We start from the raw sequence: 20,187 nt of genomic DNA, 5'->3' as shown, positions 1-20,187 counted from the left end.
TATGTCTGGGAGCGAGTCCTTCACCAACTGATAAAACACAGCTGTATGGCTTATACGTCAGTTGGCGGGCACAAGTAGATGGTCTACTGCAACCTTTATTTGACAAACATGTTTAAAATCCACGGTATCATGCATCCTATCTGATTCTTTCGACTGCGTTTGGAGTTAAAGCTTAGATGTCATGCTTGCGTGCCTTATCTTAACATTCGGTTCAATTCACCTTTTCCATGATTGCCGACCTTCAGTGGTTAAACCCAGGTCAAGCTGTGCACATGTACATTCATTTGTAATACTGCCAGGGAGCCGTTATAGATATTCCTGTTGGAGATAGAGAGTTTATGGCGTGAAAGAACACGTAAATTGTTTGAACTTGTACATACATCAAAACAAACGTTATGTTTATAAACCCTTGATGATTCTACGTGTATTATTTCATCGATACTCTTTACCTCACCTACAGTGTATTGCACCTATTTAGCGACGTGTGGTGCCGCGTTGCTTGGCGTGGACTCTCGTGTTTGTGTGTATCTGTGTGTGTTCACGTACTTAGTAGTTGGATTCAATACATTATGATCGGTTTCGTTATTCCCGACCTTTCAAATTTTGACTTTGAGTTGTTATTTGCGTTTAAATGATGCTGCTAAATTATCTCACAATGCCATTTTGACTCTGTAAAATCTTCTCTGAAGCTGACGTTATATGGAAACTGAACGTCAGCATGTGTGTTTCCACTTTTGATGACATATTTTGTTCAAATCATTAGAATTTTGTCATAAGGGCTTTTTATTGAAAAGTGTGTGACAAGAAATCAAATTTCACCAAAAGTTCCTACATTTCATTTTAAAGCATCCCAAGGATCATAATGCTGATAATGGCTATGAAAAATTCAAAGTATCATGAAAAGGATGTTACTAAAGCAAAATGTTTCTCCTTTTTCTAAAAAAATAAGTTGAACCAAATTTGCTGAAACTGAGAATGAAAGTGTTTTAAATGCAACCAACAAAGCGAAAATGGTACCTGTTTTTTCGTAAAATGATTTCTGTCACTTGTTTCATGTTGTCAATTAGTCATCAGTATTTATGTGAATACTCTGCCTTCATCCTCAACAGGTGCCACTGTAAAGGCAAAACATTGGTAGTTTGCAACAATTCGGAAGTGAAGCCTGTGAACTTGTCGCTTCAAGTTTGTTTGGACTCTATTTGCTTCGTTTCAAGTGGAAGGAATTCGAGTATGAATGTCCCAATGGATTTCGTGTTTTGATTTTCAGTTCGTTTTAGTTCGATCAGGGCAGAGTAAGTGTCAAACTGTGTAAACGTCAGAGCCTACCATCTGACACAGAGGGGAAGTCCATTATTTACAGATAAAGCGACCCTTGGGAAGAGCATTATCTCAAGGTTCCCAGTGAAAACTTTACAATCTCCAGGTATTATACCGAAACTATAGTGTAAGAATGTCAGTATTTGTCTGACCAGAAACGATTATTATGTACGTTATGTGAAATATGGACTCCCGGGATTGCTCAGGGACGTTGACTGCAGTCTGGGAGTATTTACGAATCGTAATAGAATTCATTCCGATAAATGTGTATGTCTTCATGACAGGCAATGGTGTTCATTACGCTTATGAATGTCAATGGCGGTCAGCCTTATCTGCTCCACTGGAAAAGCCGAAAATCGAATTTCATTCTCCCATAGTCATTCAGAATCTGTTAGATAGCCGTAACATAAACCGAAAACAGGAACATTATTCAGAAATCTGTTCGAGTAAATATATTTCCGTGTAATTGAATAAAGCAATATCCTTGTTACAGCTTGCATTTTCTTGGAATAATGAACACATTTTTAACATTGGTTCATTTGAAATTATAACCAGGAAGCCTTGATATATTCTATGAAAAGTTGATAACCTAGTTTTGTCTCACCACAATCTGTAATTACATTCGTTAGCAGAGTCTTTTCATGTGTGGTTTCAGAAGCCATTCCGTCCACGAGGCAATCAAACCTCACAGCGCTATGAAAGGTCTGCAAATGTTTTTAACATGTTTTGGACTATGTTATGATACGTGTTCTTCACCACACCGCATCTGTCATGAAATAACGAGGCGCAATTAAACTGTTTTATTGCCTTGGAAATATTTACGTTTACAGCACACATTATCATGATACCTTCAGCAATCTAAACTAACGGTAGATTCTGTCGAGACAAGAGCTATTTGTGGGAGATGGAATACATCTAACAGCGACACATTTCTTTGTGTACTATGTGTTTATCAGCTGTTAAACCATATGCATTACTAATGCATATAGTCTGACAAAGGTTTTAATACATTATTGCCAATATCGTTAACTACTTACATGTAATACTGTCACATCTGTATGTTCAGCACACGTATCACCATTCACAATTATCGAGGTTATCAATCGAGTGTCTTTTGTGATGGTAATTACCCCGTACAAGGAATCTGCTACATACATAGTGTTTATTCCCAATACAGGATATGTATCATGCCTAAAGACACAAGTCTTATATCTTCAAAATAAGTATTTGCAACTATCACAAACGGTATCTAAACATGGCATGGATATATTACGTAATAATGTCAGTGATTAGTCAGTCGGGCAGTGACACCAGTCCCAAATAAAACTCTTCTGCTAAAACTAAGCATCAATACTATCAAATTGTAAAGACATGTCAATATCCTCTTTTCACTGGATTCCATAAGTCCATAAAGAACACACAAGAGAGAGAGAGAGAGAGAGAGAGAGAGAGAGAGAGAGAGAGAGAGAGAGAGAGAGATGTCAAATGCAAATGTGCATATTTTCAGTGGTTTCAATACACAATCACATGTACAGAGAGAGAGAGAGAGAGAGAGAGAGAGAGAGAGAGAGAGATGGCAGGGTCCAGAAGATGTATCACAAATTTCAGATCTCAAACAATAACCTGTAGCCTTAATACAATCAAGGATGAACTTTCGTTATATTCACGGAACGTATTTGAGACGAGTGGAATTAACACCATGTAGGTTCTAAAAATGTCAAAGGATTTGCTTGGTTTGTTGCAATCTCAATAACCAAGTTCAATCATGTCAAAACATTTCATTTTTTTACTAAAGTTTTAATCACTATTCCACACGACAAACTTCGCGATAATTCATTCCTTGATCCATGATTCATGACAGTTACAAAGTTTCAGCTAAATTTGTTAAAACTGAAAGCATATAACATCTGCAATTTACGAGGAAACAATATGTGCAATGCTTGACTTCCTCATAAATGACATCACCGTGAAATGTGGGGATAACACATGTAGGTATGAAGTAGGCATGGGCACCAACTGTGCTCCCCTCCCTGCTGATCTGTTTCGTTATGCTTATGAGTCAGAATATATTCGCGGATTGGTAAAATCAAAACAAGGGAATTTGGTCAAGAAGTATAACTTAAGCTTCTCGTGAATCGATGATCTCCAATAGTTCAAGAATGGTTAAATAGTCAATTTCCTTCCACCTATTTACCCTCCTGAACTAGACGTAAAATAGACCAGGGATAGCACATCGTGTGAGGTACAATCGAGCATGCTCTTTTCACGATGATTTCAAAGCGTGCTATATAGCGCTATACGACCCTTTCTCAAAAGTTGTTTGATCAGGGTTACAACATTCCATGTCTTAGTCCAGCTTTCAATATGTTTTATGGTAGACGTGAAGGATATTTCCAAATTGGACGCATCAGTGACAACATGATTTCCGATGCAATTTTAAATCGGACTGTATGTCCCCGTGTTTGTTCAAGTGAAAAATTGACTGTTTGATAGTGATTTATAAACGCATGTTAATGATGCCGTTTGGATTCCGTTTCAGCAGATATGTTCTTATGGTTATGGAAATGGTTCTATCGCTTTAAATTCTACTTCTGAACAGGATGCCCAACGTGTACACCAACTGTGACAGTAAATGGCATATATCGTCCAGTAGAAATAACCTGTATGATGATTGTGACAGTTCATACAGTTTTGGTGCAAGCTGATCAATCTTAATTTCATCTTTGTACTAACTTGTTGATTATCGTATAATCATACATAGATGTTTGATACCACCATTTGCACAAGTATTGCGTACCATTTTCACCGACCTTTGTGTAGATGTATAAACACAGCTAGCAGTTCATTCAACTGTATGTCGCTGAATTTAAGCCAGGAGTCAACCTTCACAACAGCGCGTTACTTTTATAGTTTCTGTAAGACATGGACCTAGCACAATTGACTTCGTGTGTAACCTGATCGCTGGGGGAGTAAGTATCGATGTTAGGGCTTTGCCCCATTTGCACCGAAGGAAATGTAATATCTTCAGTATACGTGCATCTGAACATTGGTATCTGGCACTGTGTTGTTTGGTCATGGACACTCTATTACAACCCACGGCACCAAGCTTCAGCGAAGTATAAGTTTCCCCTGAGGAAAACTGGAGATCTGTACCCTATAAATATGCATTTCGGTCACCCGAGTTGAACTTTGGTCTCAACAAAATTGCCACAAGACGCATTTGACTAAAGGTCAATAACCTGACGCCTGTCGGCGAGGAAACATTAAACTTTAATTCATAGTATTAACATATATGATAAGGTGACATATACATATGAAAATCGAATGAGTTATAACTTGAGTACAATTAGACAATTGAGAATAAGTTATGATCTACGAGATATGACTTTTATAATTTAATTATAATTCACTCGGGGGATAGAAAGGTAGTTCCTGGTGTCGATGTCGCCGATAGTAGTAAAAGGTATCTTCAGGTTTAAAACTATACGTGAAATGCCTCTTTTTTGAAACCTCTAACCAAGAGGTCATTATCCTGATATTTGTTGCTGATGTACTAATGGTAAAACCTTTGTTTACAACCTTTGGAACTTTATACTATTACATTACTTAATGTATTCTATGTACTCCCAACCTATCACTTAATCATGTGGCCGATTACAGCCAGTGCCTGTGTGCCTTCAATGTACGTACATAAGACGCAACTTTTCACACGGTATGCAAACGCAAACAAAAAGCAGTATTATGTCGCCACAAATTGGGTTGACTGATCTGAAAGTGAATCGAGTTTCATTTAGCGGCATCTTTAACCACTTTATAAATTAAACCTGGATGTTTCCGAAGTAGTTGATTATCTTATGGTAAATTCCATACATGGCACTAAAACGTTCATTAGAAATGATTTGACCGTTTAAATGAAAATGAAATACGTGTAGTTTATTTGTTTTCATTGTTTTTTCACCATTCTTTACTCAATGGCACTTACTTCAGAGTAGGACATGCTTACCTTCTTTGCAAACGCCTTGTGTCATCAGTGATTTTCAGTGATCCATTCATATTACGCGCATAACTATTTTGCCTTTATTCTCAAGAGAGTCTGTTGCGGCAGATAACCGAGACTGATAATTCCCTGGCGTGGTCGGGGTTCATCACAATTTTCAGCAAAGTGCCTTGACCATCCGATCCCCATTTCAGTCGGTTCATTCGACGAGCATGAGATACCCATTCTGGACGGGACTCCAGGCACATAGGAAAAATAAAAAAGATGCAATAATGCAATATTAGAGAGGATACATTTAGATGGCCCATCTTCAAAATAAACGAGAAGGTTTTAATAATAATAAACACGCATTGTACGATCACATTTTCTACGAATGTTCTTGTCTTCATCGAGTTCCTGGTATGTATTCTGATTCATGTATTTCAACCGCTGTTCATTTAACCAATAAGATCAGGACATGTTTTATTACTAATGCGATGTCGTATTTCCAATAATCCAATACCAAAACAGCCCCAAGATACACTGAGCTAAAAATCAAACCTTGCTTGCAACTTAATATTGTTCACTTACAAGGGAACTTTACAAAGTCGATGTCGTTTTACATTTTTACTCATGTCTAAAGAATAATACCGAATTCATGATCATGTATTCAGTTATTAAACTGATATGTGAGTGTGTGATTGAGTTGGTATTTGAACAGTATACCAGTTATATCACGGCGTGTAAACATAATTCTGGAAGAAAAGCCCAACGTGATGGAGGTCTCAGATGTTTACCACAGATATGGTGTTGACAAACCTAGAATCATAATCGAGTTCGGGATTCGAACTCACGATGATATGTTTCACAGGGAAATGCTCTGCTTTAGACACCTGGGCCACCCGTGCATACCTCCCCTAAAAAACAAGCAAAAACAACAAAAAAACACACACAAAAAACACAAATATAACAAAAACAAATCGTATGTGTACAACCAGGCGGCAACAGTTGATACAGGCATTTTACGTTTATCAATTATATATATATTAAACGTTAAGGTCCAACAATTAACAATTACTATCTAAGTTGAACCAAATTCCAAGTTTCCAAGGTCAAATCAACTCAACGCTTTCATTTGCAAAGGCCACTCTTTCACACGACCATCAAAAGGTTGTTATCACTGTTTGTGCGCCAGTGTATTATAACAATGTGTAGGCATTTGTGCTCAACACGTAGACGCAAATATTACTTTAAGAGGCTGAATTAGCCTGAAGTCCCAGATATGTCTCCAATACAAAGGCAGTGCCGTGTATTAAAGGAACAATCTATTGCCACACTATTCAATTTACCCCTAGTATCTTGACAGCTGTGGTGAAACATAGACGAAGAAACCGTATACAATATCGTATTAATCTTCTTATATGACCCTATAATCTGTATCTATGTTTCTTTAAGAAGAGGTCTCTAAATTCGCAATGTGATTATCATAATATTCAGACACCGTAAGTCACTGCAAAGGATATGTGTCAAAGCATTACATGTTTGACTTGTATTTGGCCTGAAAGTCAAAGCACATGGTTAGACAGAAACTCATTGGCACCTTGGCTTCCTATGAGCGTCTTTAATATCTTTTTCATATAGCACCTTTATGACTTTTGTACATTTACACAATTGCAGTAATAGAATTACAATTTCTTGTCGTTGAATCTCGCCTAAAGGTGTTGTGGTTGTCCTCTGTTCCCGAAACTGGCGACAAGAATCTGTTAATGTTTACAGAATGATTTCAAACAGTGCTATTTGTGTCGAGTTCTGAAATTAGGAAATATTCAATGCTGCAAAGATTATGATTATGTTTTTTTGATGACTAAAAACATTTTGATAGAACATATGCATGTAATTGGAACTTAAAGTTATACCAGTGTGACTTCTTGTAGCGATAGTCCTCAAATATCTGTTCTGGTTTGCAATATGATTGTTACTTTTATCTAACAAACGACATGTTTCGAGTGTTTCGTTTATTAGTGCATTTGTGATTTGTTTTTCAATTCCAATGTGACAGATATATACGAGACTTCCGTCTAGGGAATATCTTAAGTAACTACTGGCAATTACAGTGTATGTTGCGTGATGTTTGAAATTATGCAACTTTACCCCGTCAATGATGGAAAAGACAAGAAGAAAGAAATACCAAAATATAGCAAATGAAATTCGTCGTTTCCGAAAAACACCCATCTCCTCATAAAGTTACTTTCTTGCTACAGAAACAAACAAGAACATCAAAGATTAATTGAGAAAGTGTACAAGCCACAATCTGTATCCATGATTAAGGATCACTCTTTGACTAAGGTCAATAGATAGCACCATTTGTTATGCACATCGTCGCTACCATCAAATGGAAATCAAATCCAAACATGCCAACGTTCAGATAATCACCTTCTACATTTGAAATAAATGACACTAACCACCCAATTTCTTGCTGGTGTTTCAAGTACTCGCCTAATACTTGATATGCAAAAAGCATTAATTTGGATACAAGATCTCATTCGACCGTTAGTTGGGATAATGATCAGCCAGTAACAATCAACATAGGCCAGAGAATGTGACAGAACCGGAACAATTGAGACATACGCCTTTCTTTCACAAGAATAGGCTATATTTCTTGAATAAAGCATTCCATGATTAAGCTGTGTAGTATTATCTATATTGCTCTGTAATCTCATTTATGTCGAGTCAATGCAAAAACAGCCTTCTAAATGCCGAAATGAGATGCTTCTATAATGCCTCCTGTCACCTATCTGCAAAGACGCCTTTGGTGTTTGATCGGGCGGAAAGAGATTTTCGGCAATTGCACGGGGATGCCTAATCGTGTATTCATGCAGACATCTTGTAGTACAGGCAATTTAGCTGAGAGTGTTACCCTGTTTTTGTAGAATCATTTTGGCAAGGTTCATAAATGATCCGAAAATAATGCGTTAAATAGCTTCAACATGAGTATGACCTAATACTAACATGGTGAATTTAAGTTCATGACACGGATCTGATGATTCAAAATTATTGATACATAGACGTTTCCTAAAGTTTGTATCACGTTCAGTAGCTTTCATTCAGTGATTTTAGTCTTATTGCAGGAACCTTTAACAGTCAAAAACGTATTTTCCGTCTTACAATATGAAGGGAGGATTTCACGACGGCATGTAGAAGCCAGACTCGACATAAATGAGATTACTGTGTCTGGTTATGTAATTTCCACAGTATCAATTACTTAGATGTGGTAAACCATAGAGCGCAAATTAAATGACGTGGCAGTTCATTTGTAAATAAAAAGTTAACGCATGTGTGCATCTACACATTCTTGTTTTGAATCAGGAGAACAAACTGTTTTGGGACTGGACAAAAGTTACTGGCAACCGCACATCTGTGCAAAAACAACAACATTGACACCACTGCATTTCTTTTATCAGTGAAATGTCAGTTTTGACCATATATTTCATGAACCAAATAGATCGTTCATTAACCAAGTATATTTTGTCACTTATAATAATAATAATAATTCCAAACCATTCTATCCCATTCCAAACACGGACCGAGAAGATGACATCATCATGATTCCCAAAGAGTTTCCAACTTATCTAATAACAGGAAGTACATGAAATTCCACTTCATGACATTAGCAACATATCGGTGTTTAAGTGTCGTAGAGCGAGGACTGTAGAGTAGAAGACAAAATCCCCGATATCGTGGTATACGCCCTCACAGTTTAACCCTTCACATTTGTACATCCTGCATGGTAATATCTATAGTCAATGAGAGAAATTCATAAATGCGTCTCACGCACGTTATCAATTTGTTAGTCTGGATTCTCGTCGGCGAATATTTCCTCTACTGATTTATCGTCATCGACTTGGGCATATATTTTTAACTTGTCGTGATTGCGTGAGACAGAATAGTACCGCTTTGTGTGGCGCGATCACCGATGATATTGAATATGAATGTGGTGTTTTAAAAGTGCAAACTTAAGTCCTTTTGAATGAGTAATTTCTAAAGCAAAAGAACTATCGGTCTCTGCAGCATTAGTTAATATAAACTTTTCAAAAGAAAACACTGCGTTGAACATACGGAGGCTGTAAAGTTCTCACCCCATCGATATAATACCATGTTGTGATCAGACGTGTTTCATCTTTAAAGAGGCTAATTATAATATGCGATACATTTTGGTACTTCTGTCAAGCCCAGGCGGGTGGCCAGTCGTCTTAAGCGCCACAATTCGCTGTGCAGAGTTGTATCCCTTAGTTGTTCCAAGGGCCGCTCCACAAAGCGGTCTTTGCGCCAAGGTGATCGGTCATCATACCAAACTTCAACATAGACATACGACAGTCGTAGCTAACAAACTGATACTCCAATACGTATTCCAACTCACCTACGTAGGTATTCCCTCCGTCATTCACTGCTATATTGGTGTGCATTAAGGCATGCCAATTGCATAGCAAATAATGTGGGATTTAAATAAGACTTGCGATCAAGGATTTACAATTGATTCGAACCAATCCCGTTAAATCAAGCACATTATGACTGTAGGGGTCTGTTCTGGCTTGAAATGAGCTGAAGATAATGTTTTTTCTTCGCGTGAAAGATCAGACGGATAGTCACTTTTACCATATTTACATTATTTAACCCTGGACTCGAACGATAAGAAGTGATCACGATACTATTGAATACCTTATCAATCTTTCGCTTGTGCTTGTGCACAAAGATGATGTAAAACATAAACCATCTCGCCTGACAATGGCCGAACAGGCTCATTGTTCATATCAGATTCCTTGGATATTATGCCTGAACTTCACCACTCGTAAAACTTGATAAAATAGCCAGCATGTAACCCTCGCGAAGCCAATTTCTATATTAAGTTTACAGGACAAATCATGCTTGGCACACTTTTTTTATCTTGTTATTTTCGAATGCCAGGTGCAGAGTTTACCCTGACAGGAACTGTATGCTAATTCCAACAGACATATAGCTACTGCCAGGAGTACTCGCTGTCTGGATCACCATATACCTGGTGGAAGGCGCTTGATTTTCGCCGGACTGATGTGCTTGCTATAACAGTGCCGCCTCGGATATTTACTTAATGCGTATTTGTTTTAATGGCTTGGCAGATAATGCTTCCAGGGCTAGGCGGGAAGTTGATCCTCAGATAGTTGTTTATTGAGGAGTAATGAAAGTGTTCCAGGAGCCGACGAAAACCAGTTCGCTTGGGAATTTCATTTATATGTTTTGAATGACAAGTACTGACCACGTAATGTGATATGCAAGCCACAGAGGATTCCTAAATGTTGGCTCAACAATCGTTAGCTTTATGATCTATGCCACTAATGATGAGGTATTGCTGTTATTCATATAATGAACAAAAATTGATAGTTTTTTGTCATGTTATTCATTTGCATTGGATAGTCATAACAGATACGAGGTACAATTTCCAACCAAAATATATTGCCAACACCAAAATTAAGTCTTCAAGGAGCTATGTGTTATCGATTGTGTAGACGATGGAAAGGACACATTCCACTGAGGTAATAGATGAGCCCGAAACGGCGAATTTAATGTACCAATATGTTGAATCTGAAAGTTGATTAACCTAAGTTTTATCCCGTCACTTTATACGTCAGTGCTCTTCTAGACCTGTGGCATCAAATACGGGGAAAGAAATAACTCCATCGATCCATTGTTTTCGTTCCTATATTCTCGCCCGCCTTTCGTACAAGTGTATAAGAAGGGTTGTCTTATATTGATTTCTATATGCATCATTGTGTTAAATGGAAGTCATACCGAAATATCGTATATCAAGAATACCTAAAGGTTAATACTGAAACAATCTGCTTAAGTAAACGGAGATGTATGTCGTTACGCATAACACACCGGCGCTCAAGTCCATTCAGTGGATCCAATATGACGCCCAATTCTTTAGGGCAGAAGACGTTAGCGTGATATATCACATTTAATCGCTATTAAGACCACCCTGGTATCTTCAAAGATCAGATGAAGAATGAAAAAATCAGTGCATTGCAAAGATCAAAATAAGGTGCTCTCTCGTAAACCTATGCGGGAAACTTAAATGTTTGGAATCCTCTTTGTCCCCCAGAACGAGCGGCGCGTTGTTTATGAGATGCATACCATCTTCTGAGACTTTGAAGGAGGGATCAGCATTACAAGAGCACGCACTCCAAAGCCCTATTCGTTCTGAAGGTCTACATAGATTTCATGTCACTGACATGCACACACTTTCGCTATTCAGACTAGAATATACGTGTGGAATCATTGCACCATTGGCATCATATCACTCATGGTACGAGTGAGTTTTGTTTATCACCGTTTTGAACAGTATGTCAGTTATAACACGCTGTGTCAGCTTGATGTGGGAGGAATGCCTCTATTGATCAGTTCTTAGACGTTTACCATTTTGGTGAAACACATGAGTATTGGAATGGTTCTGACCAACCGGGAAACATAACCAGGGCGAAATTGGGATTTGAACCTACGTGAAAGAGGCAACATATCAGGCGCGATATAGGCAATTACCTTTGTTGAACAAATAGCTTGCACTTGCATGTGGATTGGACACCTTCACCTTTTCGAGAACACAGTCATGATATCATCACTATTTTGATGGTGATGCATGAATGAATGAGTATGGTTTTACGCCGCTTTCAGCAATATTGGACAATAGAAGAGATTTCTCACGATTATGGAAATGATTTTTTCGCTTTTGTTTAAGAATATCTGGTGGAATAATCTTGGATTAAATGCGCAAGTCAAACTGTCGCGTATCTGGAGTCTTTTAACGAAATATATTAAGTTTGAAGCCGTGCAGCCGAGAATCAAAGACTAAAAGTCGAATCGTGAAAGATACGTGCGTGAAACATGATAAAATATCAAACACAAAGTGAATTCCGGGTCAAGGCCGCGCGCTGTTTATGGCCACAAAGACTAGTAGCGTACGTACTTTCCCAAAGCTATGACGTATCATGAATATTACGTATTTATATATTTGCTCAAAACGTAACATGAGAAATTATTATGTTTTCTCAGAAATAACGAGCTATCCATATGTGGCTTACATATTTCCAAAAAGCAAAATACTGTTAATACTTTTAAGCAACTTAATAACTCGGTATGTATTTTCCCTAAATACCGGTACTTAGGCGCCTATAACAATAATATGTACCATATCCTCATTTCCAGTTGGACAAAGTAAATGCAAACTATGATATAAAATATCAAGGTTAAAAAGTTAAGTACTCTGAATACATACCAGCGGACATATATTATATGACACAATGTCCCAACAAGCCACAATGCTTATGACTTATTTTATACTTATACAAATCAGTAATTATTATCTTGTGTAAACACTGGGATGAGATTTGAATGGTGAAATAATAGTGTTTTAGTCAGGTCTGTGTTGACGTCCATCTATCTTAATATTGATTTCCCAGCATATCCATGACTACACCTTGTACATATACTGTGATAATACCTTGACGATCTGGTTCTGAAATTATACATCACTGCTTTCTCCATGAAACTGCTGTCATAAATAGCAATAAACAGCATTGGGTTTATCTTATTAACGTCAGCGGCGTATGGATATTAACGTCCCCTTGTGACGGGGTTCATGCCTGACCTCGTCCGAGGGGAAGGTCAGACGGTAATAAACGTTCCCTGGGAGGAACTCTGACACGGCACACAATATATGTAGACTTGTATTGTTACGTCATATACAGTGAGAAATTCACGCGGTGCTGGAATAAATCGTTATTCAGCTGCCTTTAATTAAATCAGCCACACTAATTATGGTTATGATGGGTGGTGATAAGTGATCGGTGGGAAAGGGAGTTGAATGCGGACGGGGATGTTGTGGTCATGGTGTGTCTGTATGTCCATGTGTGTGCTCGCGTGTTTCCCAAGGCGTTTGTGTCCGTGTTCATGTCGAAGCAATATTCCAGCAACTCCAGCCAATGGTGTTACATTTCGCAACTTTTGAGAAACAATCAAGCATGCTCTTACTACCAAGATTTCAACGAGAGTCATACGACTCTTGTTCAGAGTGAGTGAGCGAGTGAGTTGGGTTTAACGCCGCTTATAACAGTATTCAAGTTATATCGCGGCGTGTCAGCTTAATGTGGTAGGAAAGCCCGAAGTGATACAGGTCCCATACGTTTACCACTTCGGTGAAACCCACGAGCACGGGTATGGTGCTGACAAACCTAGAAACATAATCAGGGCGAACCGGGATTCGAACCCGCAATCATAGGTTTCTGGCGTGCCCAAGGGACGCAACTCTGCACAGCGAATCGCGGCGCCTTAGACGACTGGGCCACCCGTGCCCCCTCTTGTTAAGTAAAAGAAAGTTTTATGGTTGATATGTAGAGGACATTTCCAAATGTGATGCATCAGTGACAAAAATGATGTCCGATGCAATTCCCTAGTTTGACTTGTACCATATGTTCCCGTGTTTTTTCAGGTGAACAATTGACCTGCCTTTGCATGTGTTTGTGACGAGTGCCACCGGTGGGGCAGGATACGCTCATCTTTTCGCGAACACCTGGTATCATCACTATTTGATATTGATTCATGAACACATGCTCATGATATAGTTGGAATCGTACAATCGACTCTGCTTTTTGAAGAAATTTCTATTCGATATGAACTGTTTTTTATTTGAGTATCTTGCTGTTTGTGTATCCGTGATCTGGTGTTCAAATGAACTGGTCCTTCTAATGGTCCTTCTTATGCCTTACTATGCTAAGTGGGAGAATGTCAGATCGCAGTTCAGAACTGACTCCCTTGTCTGTCAGGAATCGTTGGCTAAGGCGTTCGATTCCCAGATCCAAGGGACAGTGAGTCTTGGTGTATGTCAGCGACAAGTGGTCGGAAATAGTGAACGTATACCAACTGTTTTTCTTCGAATTATCCTTCATTACAACTGCACGGCGTCTGAGACCACAATGTCACCTGATCACACCGTTCCCAAAATAAAGACCATCCAAGTTCACACCTGTCTGCTGAGAAACTGAAAGAATGCCTTAAAGAATGATTTCGTTTAGACAAGTAACAAATTAATCGCCATGATACATATTGCACCTATGACGTCATGCCAGGCTACGTGGTGCGCTTCGATGCGGGACTTCGAGTGTTGATTAAGAGCCCACGCACTCTGACATATCCAGTACTCCATATACTGGCGGAGTCATTTCGATTCAAGACTGAGACTAATACAGTGAGCGGAAGAGTTGATAGTGTAACGCCGCATGAGCAGTTTTCATTTATTCTCGGCATTTGACGTCCAGTACATTATATATCACACAACTGTCACTCACATACTGACATCAATGTCGTCAGTTAATATCATGTACACTGAGTTGAGAGATAAGCGTTTGAAAAAAACCAACCTTTTGAAAGGTAATTATCATTTCTTCCCAGCGTTCTTAATAATTATTATTGAGGTAAATAACGTCATGGTATTTTGTCTTGAGCAACGTGTGAACTTTTGACTCAGAACATATTTACTTCCTCTTTTGGGCGATACAAATCCACATGTATTGAATTTGGTTCCATGTTGATGCTCGTATTAATCATTGATAATACTGTACATTTCAGCGCGTTATCTGTAGTTAGGTGTGATTTAATTGATTTGACAGAGTAGGCTACTGAGCTTCTCGGTACTGTGTGTCTGTGCCAAGGGGAATATTGGGCTTGGAAGCCGGGCCTTGGAACGATGCTCCTCCAAATTGTTGTTGATGGCCTACGAGATAAGAAGTTCCAATCAATACTATTGAACGAGATGTGTGCTGGTGTCCTGGCAAAAACAGACTAATGTGGTTATATTGAGTATAAACGTGTTAGTAGCTCGTAAAGTTTTTCACCAGATAGTCTTTTGAATAAATCAACCTGAAAACACTATTCATGGTTTATACTATTTGATAGTGATTCATATACACATGCTCATCATACATGCAGAATCGTACAATGGACACTGCTTAAAGAAGACATTTCTTATGATTATGGAAATGGTTTTGTCGCTTTTTGGACATCATATAATTCTATATTGAATTGTTCTGATATTTGTTTCTGTTTTCACTATGTACAGTGTCATATTATATGAATATGAATTTATAACGTAACATAACTCATAACGTAACTCCTTTTTTATGGATGATTACTGTTAGTGTGAGTGAGTGAGTTTAGTTTTAGCAATATTCAGGTAATATCACGGCGGAAATGGGCTTCACACATTGTACCCATGTCTGGAATCGAATCCGGGTTTTCGGCGTGACGGGCGAACGCTTTAACCACTAGGCTACCCGACCGCCCCGATTACTGTTAGAACCTACACTCCACACACATCCTGCTTTCATTTGGAAATACCTTTTTAACGTTCTTATAACGAACAATCTGCAATATAAATCCTGTTAGTGATCGAATCTTGACCAGACAAACCAGTGGTTGAGAACTTGATCGATCAGTGTCGGGGACTGTCATTGTTAACGCATACTTCCCGTTTAAGTCCCAAGGGACAGACATAAATAAATGATATAATACAATTGTTCTCCTTTCCTTTCAGATATATGGCCATCATTCACCCCCTTCGTCCACGTCTTACTGGCAGGATTGTACTGACCATCATCGTTGCAATATGGAAGGCGTCGTTCCTACTTTCCTTGCCTAATTTGCTGTATTCTTCCATTTATCTTCAACCGTTCAAAGACGGATCCTCCAGGAGTATATGCTTCCTCCAGTGGCCCGATGGCTCAAACACTCAGAGTAAATCGGATATGGGGCAAGTATTTGTATTTATCATGTACCAACACGCAATTAGCAATCAAACCTTTAATATTCTAGACAGGCATGTGTGTGTGTTAGGCTCCATCACACTACACATAAATTCTTTATTTCTCAGCGCACCTAGCATGTACAATGTTCACTGTTTCATCATTTGGGGAAAAAGCCGAGAAAACTGATATATATTACCAAGCAGGTTCGGGAACAGGTTATGTCTTTAAATAAAACAAAAACCCTTCCTCCCTACCCTGCTCAACAACAGCTCAATAGCTTTTGAGCTATATCAAATGATCGCCCCCTTATAACCGTTTACATTAGTATAGCATGCAAGCGGTATCTTATCAATATAAAAATAGCACGTCTTAATTAGAAGTAGTAGGTGGTGGGAGTTATTGCATGTTTCAACCAAAAAGACATTTAACGTTGACGCCGATGCGGTAGTGAAAGGATAGAGCTATGAAATTGATCATCATTGTTAAAGTAAACCCATCTCCTGAAAAACGAAATTCTTGTGTTTTTTAGCCGTAACAAATAACGTTCGCGTGACTAACAAATAAGAATCTTTTTAAAGCGCCCTTCGACTAAAATAAATGGTGTAAAAAGTGTCCATCAGTTCATTATAGTGTAGTGACAGTAATGCGTCACCACATCTAAGACTGTTACCCGTTAACGTGCAAATGTCAGCCACATTCCTCTGTGAATATTATCGTAGCTCGATGCATGTGGGGAACACAGGTGACGTTCCTCACAAGTAGCAATGAAATACCAGTGGGTGCAGTTTATCATGATACGTGGCTTATTTGATAAGTTTAGCATCTACACGTATCTGGATACTTCATGTTACCTGGCAGAAGGGAAATCATAAGATAAATGATCTTTACTCTCCTCTGAGTAGCAGGTGTAGCCAGGTGTGGTCTATTGCCACAGGTGCAGCCTGTAAATCCACAAAGAGACTCCTCCACTACGCGTGTAGGTATATGTTCAATATCAACACGCAACACTTCGCCATTGACAGGCGTGGGGTGAGTCGGTATCTGTTTACAATGGTACGTACTCAGCAAGGAAATGTAGGATTATTTTCAGATGCGGAAAACGCACTTTAGTTACATTTTGTTTTTACTATTTTAGTTCACATCATTTTTTGAAATACAAATGCAAAAAGAAACAACATATAGTTTGCATGATTAATTATTTTACGCGTGCTAATAAGTTATTGTTCTCACCTATCCGTGTATGTTTATCGCTCCCGAGCCTGGTGTATTTATCTCATAGACTGGTGGAGCTCATCCTTGCTAAGTGTATTTATCAAACATCCTGCTTTGCTGATGTACCTCAGCCTTCTAGAATATGTATTCATTTAAGCCTAGTATATTCATCTAATAGTAACATGATATAGTCATTGCTTCCTAGCATGTTCTATTGTTCTTAACTGGTCACCTTGGCCTGTTTAATAAACATATGTATACTAGTTAGCCTTGTTGTAACCTCTTGTTGTTACCTCTTCCTCTCTTAGCATCCCTTATCTGACATATTTGTCTCACCCAAAATAACGGGCTGTATGTATATTATTCACACCTATCATATATAATGCTTCCTAGCCTGGTAAATATATATCATACTAACTTAGCATATTATGAATCGCATCCTGTATGTATATTATTCACACCTATCATATGTATTGCTTCCTAGCCTGGTAAATATATATCATACTAACTTAGCATATTATGAATCGCATCCTAGCCTGGTCTTATTATTTCACCCTAGCCTAATATATATATATTTCCTTATTGTGGTCAGACCTCACCCGAGTCTATTTCATATTTTATTCATGTCAAGTATATTCATCTCATCGTAGACAGGTATATATATACATCTTATTCTCACCTGGTACACGCCTCTTATCCTTTGCCTGTATATGTATATTATCCTCGCCTAGCATCTGTGTATTATCTGAGCCTGGTTTATGCAGATTATCCTAGCCTGGCATCTGTGTATTTTCCTCGCCTTGTACATGCATCATATCCATTCCGTTTTTATCTTATTCCATCCTGTTTGTTATCTTAGCCCGGTTTCTGGATATTATTCTAACTTGGTATCTGTAACTTACCCGAGCTTCTGTATGTATTTTATCTAAGCCTGCTATCTGAACATTACCCCCGCCTGGTGTAAGTGTACATGTATCTTATCCTAGCCTGTGTGTGTATCTTATCCTAGTCTGGTATGTGTATCTTATCCTAGCCAGGTACATGTAACTTATCCGTGTTGTATGTATGTCACCCAAGTCTGGTACATGTATCTTATCCAAACCTTCTGTATGTATATCCCCCTAGCTTGGTATATGTATCTTATCCTGGCCTGATATATATATATATATTATTCTAGTCTGGTATATATAGTATATCCATTTATTCTGTGTTATTGTATACTAGGCCAAGCCTGGTACATGCAACCTATTTGAGCCTTCTGCGTGTATCTTATTCTAGCCTTGTATATGTATTCCATCCCCGCTTTATATATGTATCTTATCCTGGCCTTGTGTGTGTATATTATCCTCTCTTGGCATGTGTAGATTATCACAGCCTGGTATTTGTACATGTTTACCTTCATAGCCTTACATATGTATACATTCCTAGCCTGATCCTGGCCTAGTATTTGTATGCTATCCTAGCCGAGTATTTATTACTCTCCTTGCCTAGTATCTATATACTATCCTTACCTTAAATATGTACATTATTGTACCTTTATGTACGCATATTATCCTAGCATGGTATATGCATAATATCCTGCCTAGCATGGCATAAGTATAATATCCTGCCTAGCATGGTATATGTATAATACCATGGCCTGGTATGCATGAATGCATGCATCTCACCCTTGCCTGGCATATTAAGTTCTTAATGTGCACTCTACACATTGGCCTACATTTCAATTATTATGACACTGTTACAATTCGTTATATCGTGTCTTGTCTCTTTCAGATATAACATTTTACTGATGATTCTCAACTACTTTCTACCAATGGTGACCTTGGCAGGAACATATGCTAGAATAGGCTGGGAGCTTTGGGGCAGCAAGGCCATTGGAGAGACCATACCAATGCAGGCAGAACGGATTAAAAGTAAAAGAAAGGTATGGAAAAATATGAAGCGCATACAGACATTTCTTATTTCATCCTAACATTATAACGACAAAACCAATTTGATGATCATTACAAATCTTTGCAAAACGCATTGTCCATTTTACGATTCCGACTTTATCATTGGCGTGTGTTTTTGAATAACTGTCAAATTGCGATGATATTAGGCGTTCACGGAAACGTCAGTGTATCCTGCCCCATCTGTGGCACCCACCAGAAATACATGCAAAGGCAAGGAAATTGTTCACCTGAAAGACACGGGAACATGTGGTTCACGTCTAATTAGGGAATTGTATCTGACATTATATTTGTCAATGGCGCGTCAATTTTATGTACATGAAGAACACAGAGAAGGCTCTGTCAATATTCACATTCAATGTAAACATGATACATTGCTGACATTTCTTGTGAATGACGTATACAGATATTAATATCATAAAACATGTTCTGTATATTTGTAAATGAATACGGCGTCAGGAAACAAACATATACTTTGTTATGGAAATGGTGTGGATGCAACCGGTAGGGCAGGAAATGCCTTTCCTTTTCGCGAACACCTGGTGTCATCACTGACTGATATATTTTTATACTTGACTCTGTTTCGTCGGATAAATAAGACTAGGTTTGTGGTTTGATACTAACATGTAAGTGACACTTGAAATCCACGTTTCAGAGTACCTAAAATTACACTACTTAAAAGAAGCTAAAGAACACTATTGTTAACCTGTTATGGCATGACGGATTCAGTATGAATAATAATATGAAAGTATGGTGTGTTCTTTAACTTCTATTGAGTAGTCTGTATGTGGTGTGAACAACTAAATACTCGTTGGTCACAATTTGGAAGGCGGTTTAGTTACGACAACATATTATTCTGGTTTATACAGATTGGTAATATGACAATATTGCACTTTTATTGTGA

At 38.3% G+C, this 20,187-nt stretch overlaps 1 protein-coding gene across 3 annotated transcripts in view; it reads left to right on the top strand.

Moving 5' to 3' along the window:
* Positions 1-20,187, top strand: part of LOC124137413 (tachykinin-like peptides receptor 99D) — an 83,800-nt gene that overhangs the window by 51,949 nt on the left and 11,664 nt on the right. For all 3 annotated transcript variants that reach the window (XM_048400923.1, XM_046503700.2, XM_048400924.1), the window contains exons 3-4: positions 15,912-16,127; positions 19,108-19,258. In XM_048400923.1, the coding sequence (XP_048256880.1) occupies positions 15,912-16,127; positions 19,108-19,258 (367 nt within the window). The remainder of the gene's footprint in view (positions 1-15,911; positions 16,128-19,107; positions 19,259-20,187) is intronic.

This window comes from Haliotis rufescens, unplaced genomic scaffold (genome assembly GCF_023055435.1).
Source record: "Haliotis rufescens isolate VD_foot unplaced genomic scaffold, xgHalRufe1.0.p SCAF_20, whole genome shotgun sequence".
Taxonomy (NCBI): Eukaryota; Metazoa; Mollusca; class Gastropoda; order Lepetellida; family Haliotidae; genus Haliotis; species Haliotis rufescens.
The sequence above is the reverse complement of the archived record's forward strand: the minus strand, read 5'-3'. Positions and strand labels throughout refer to the sequence as shown.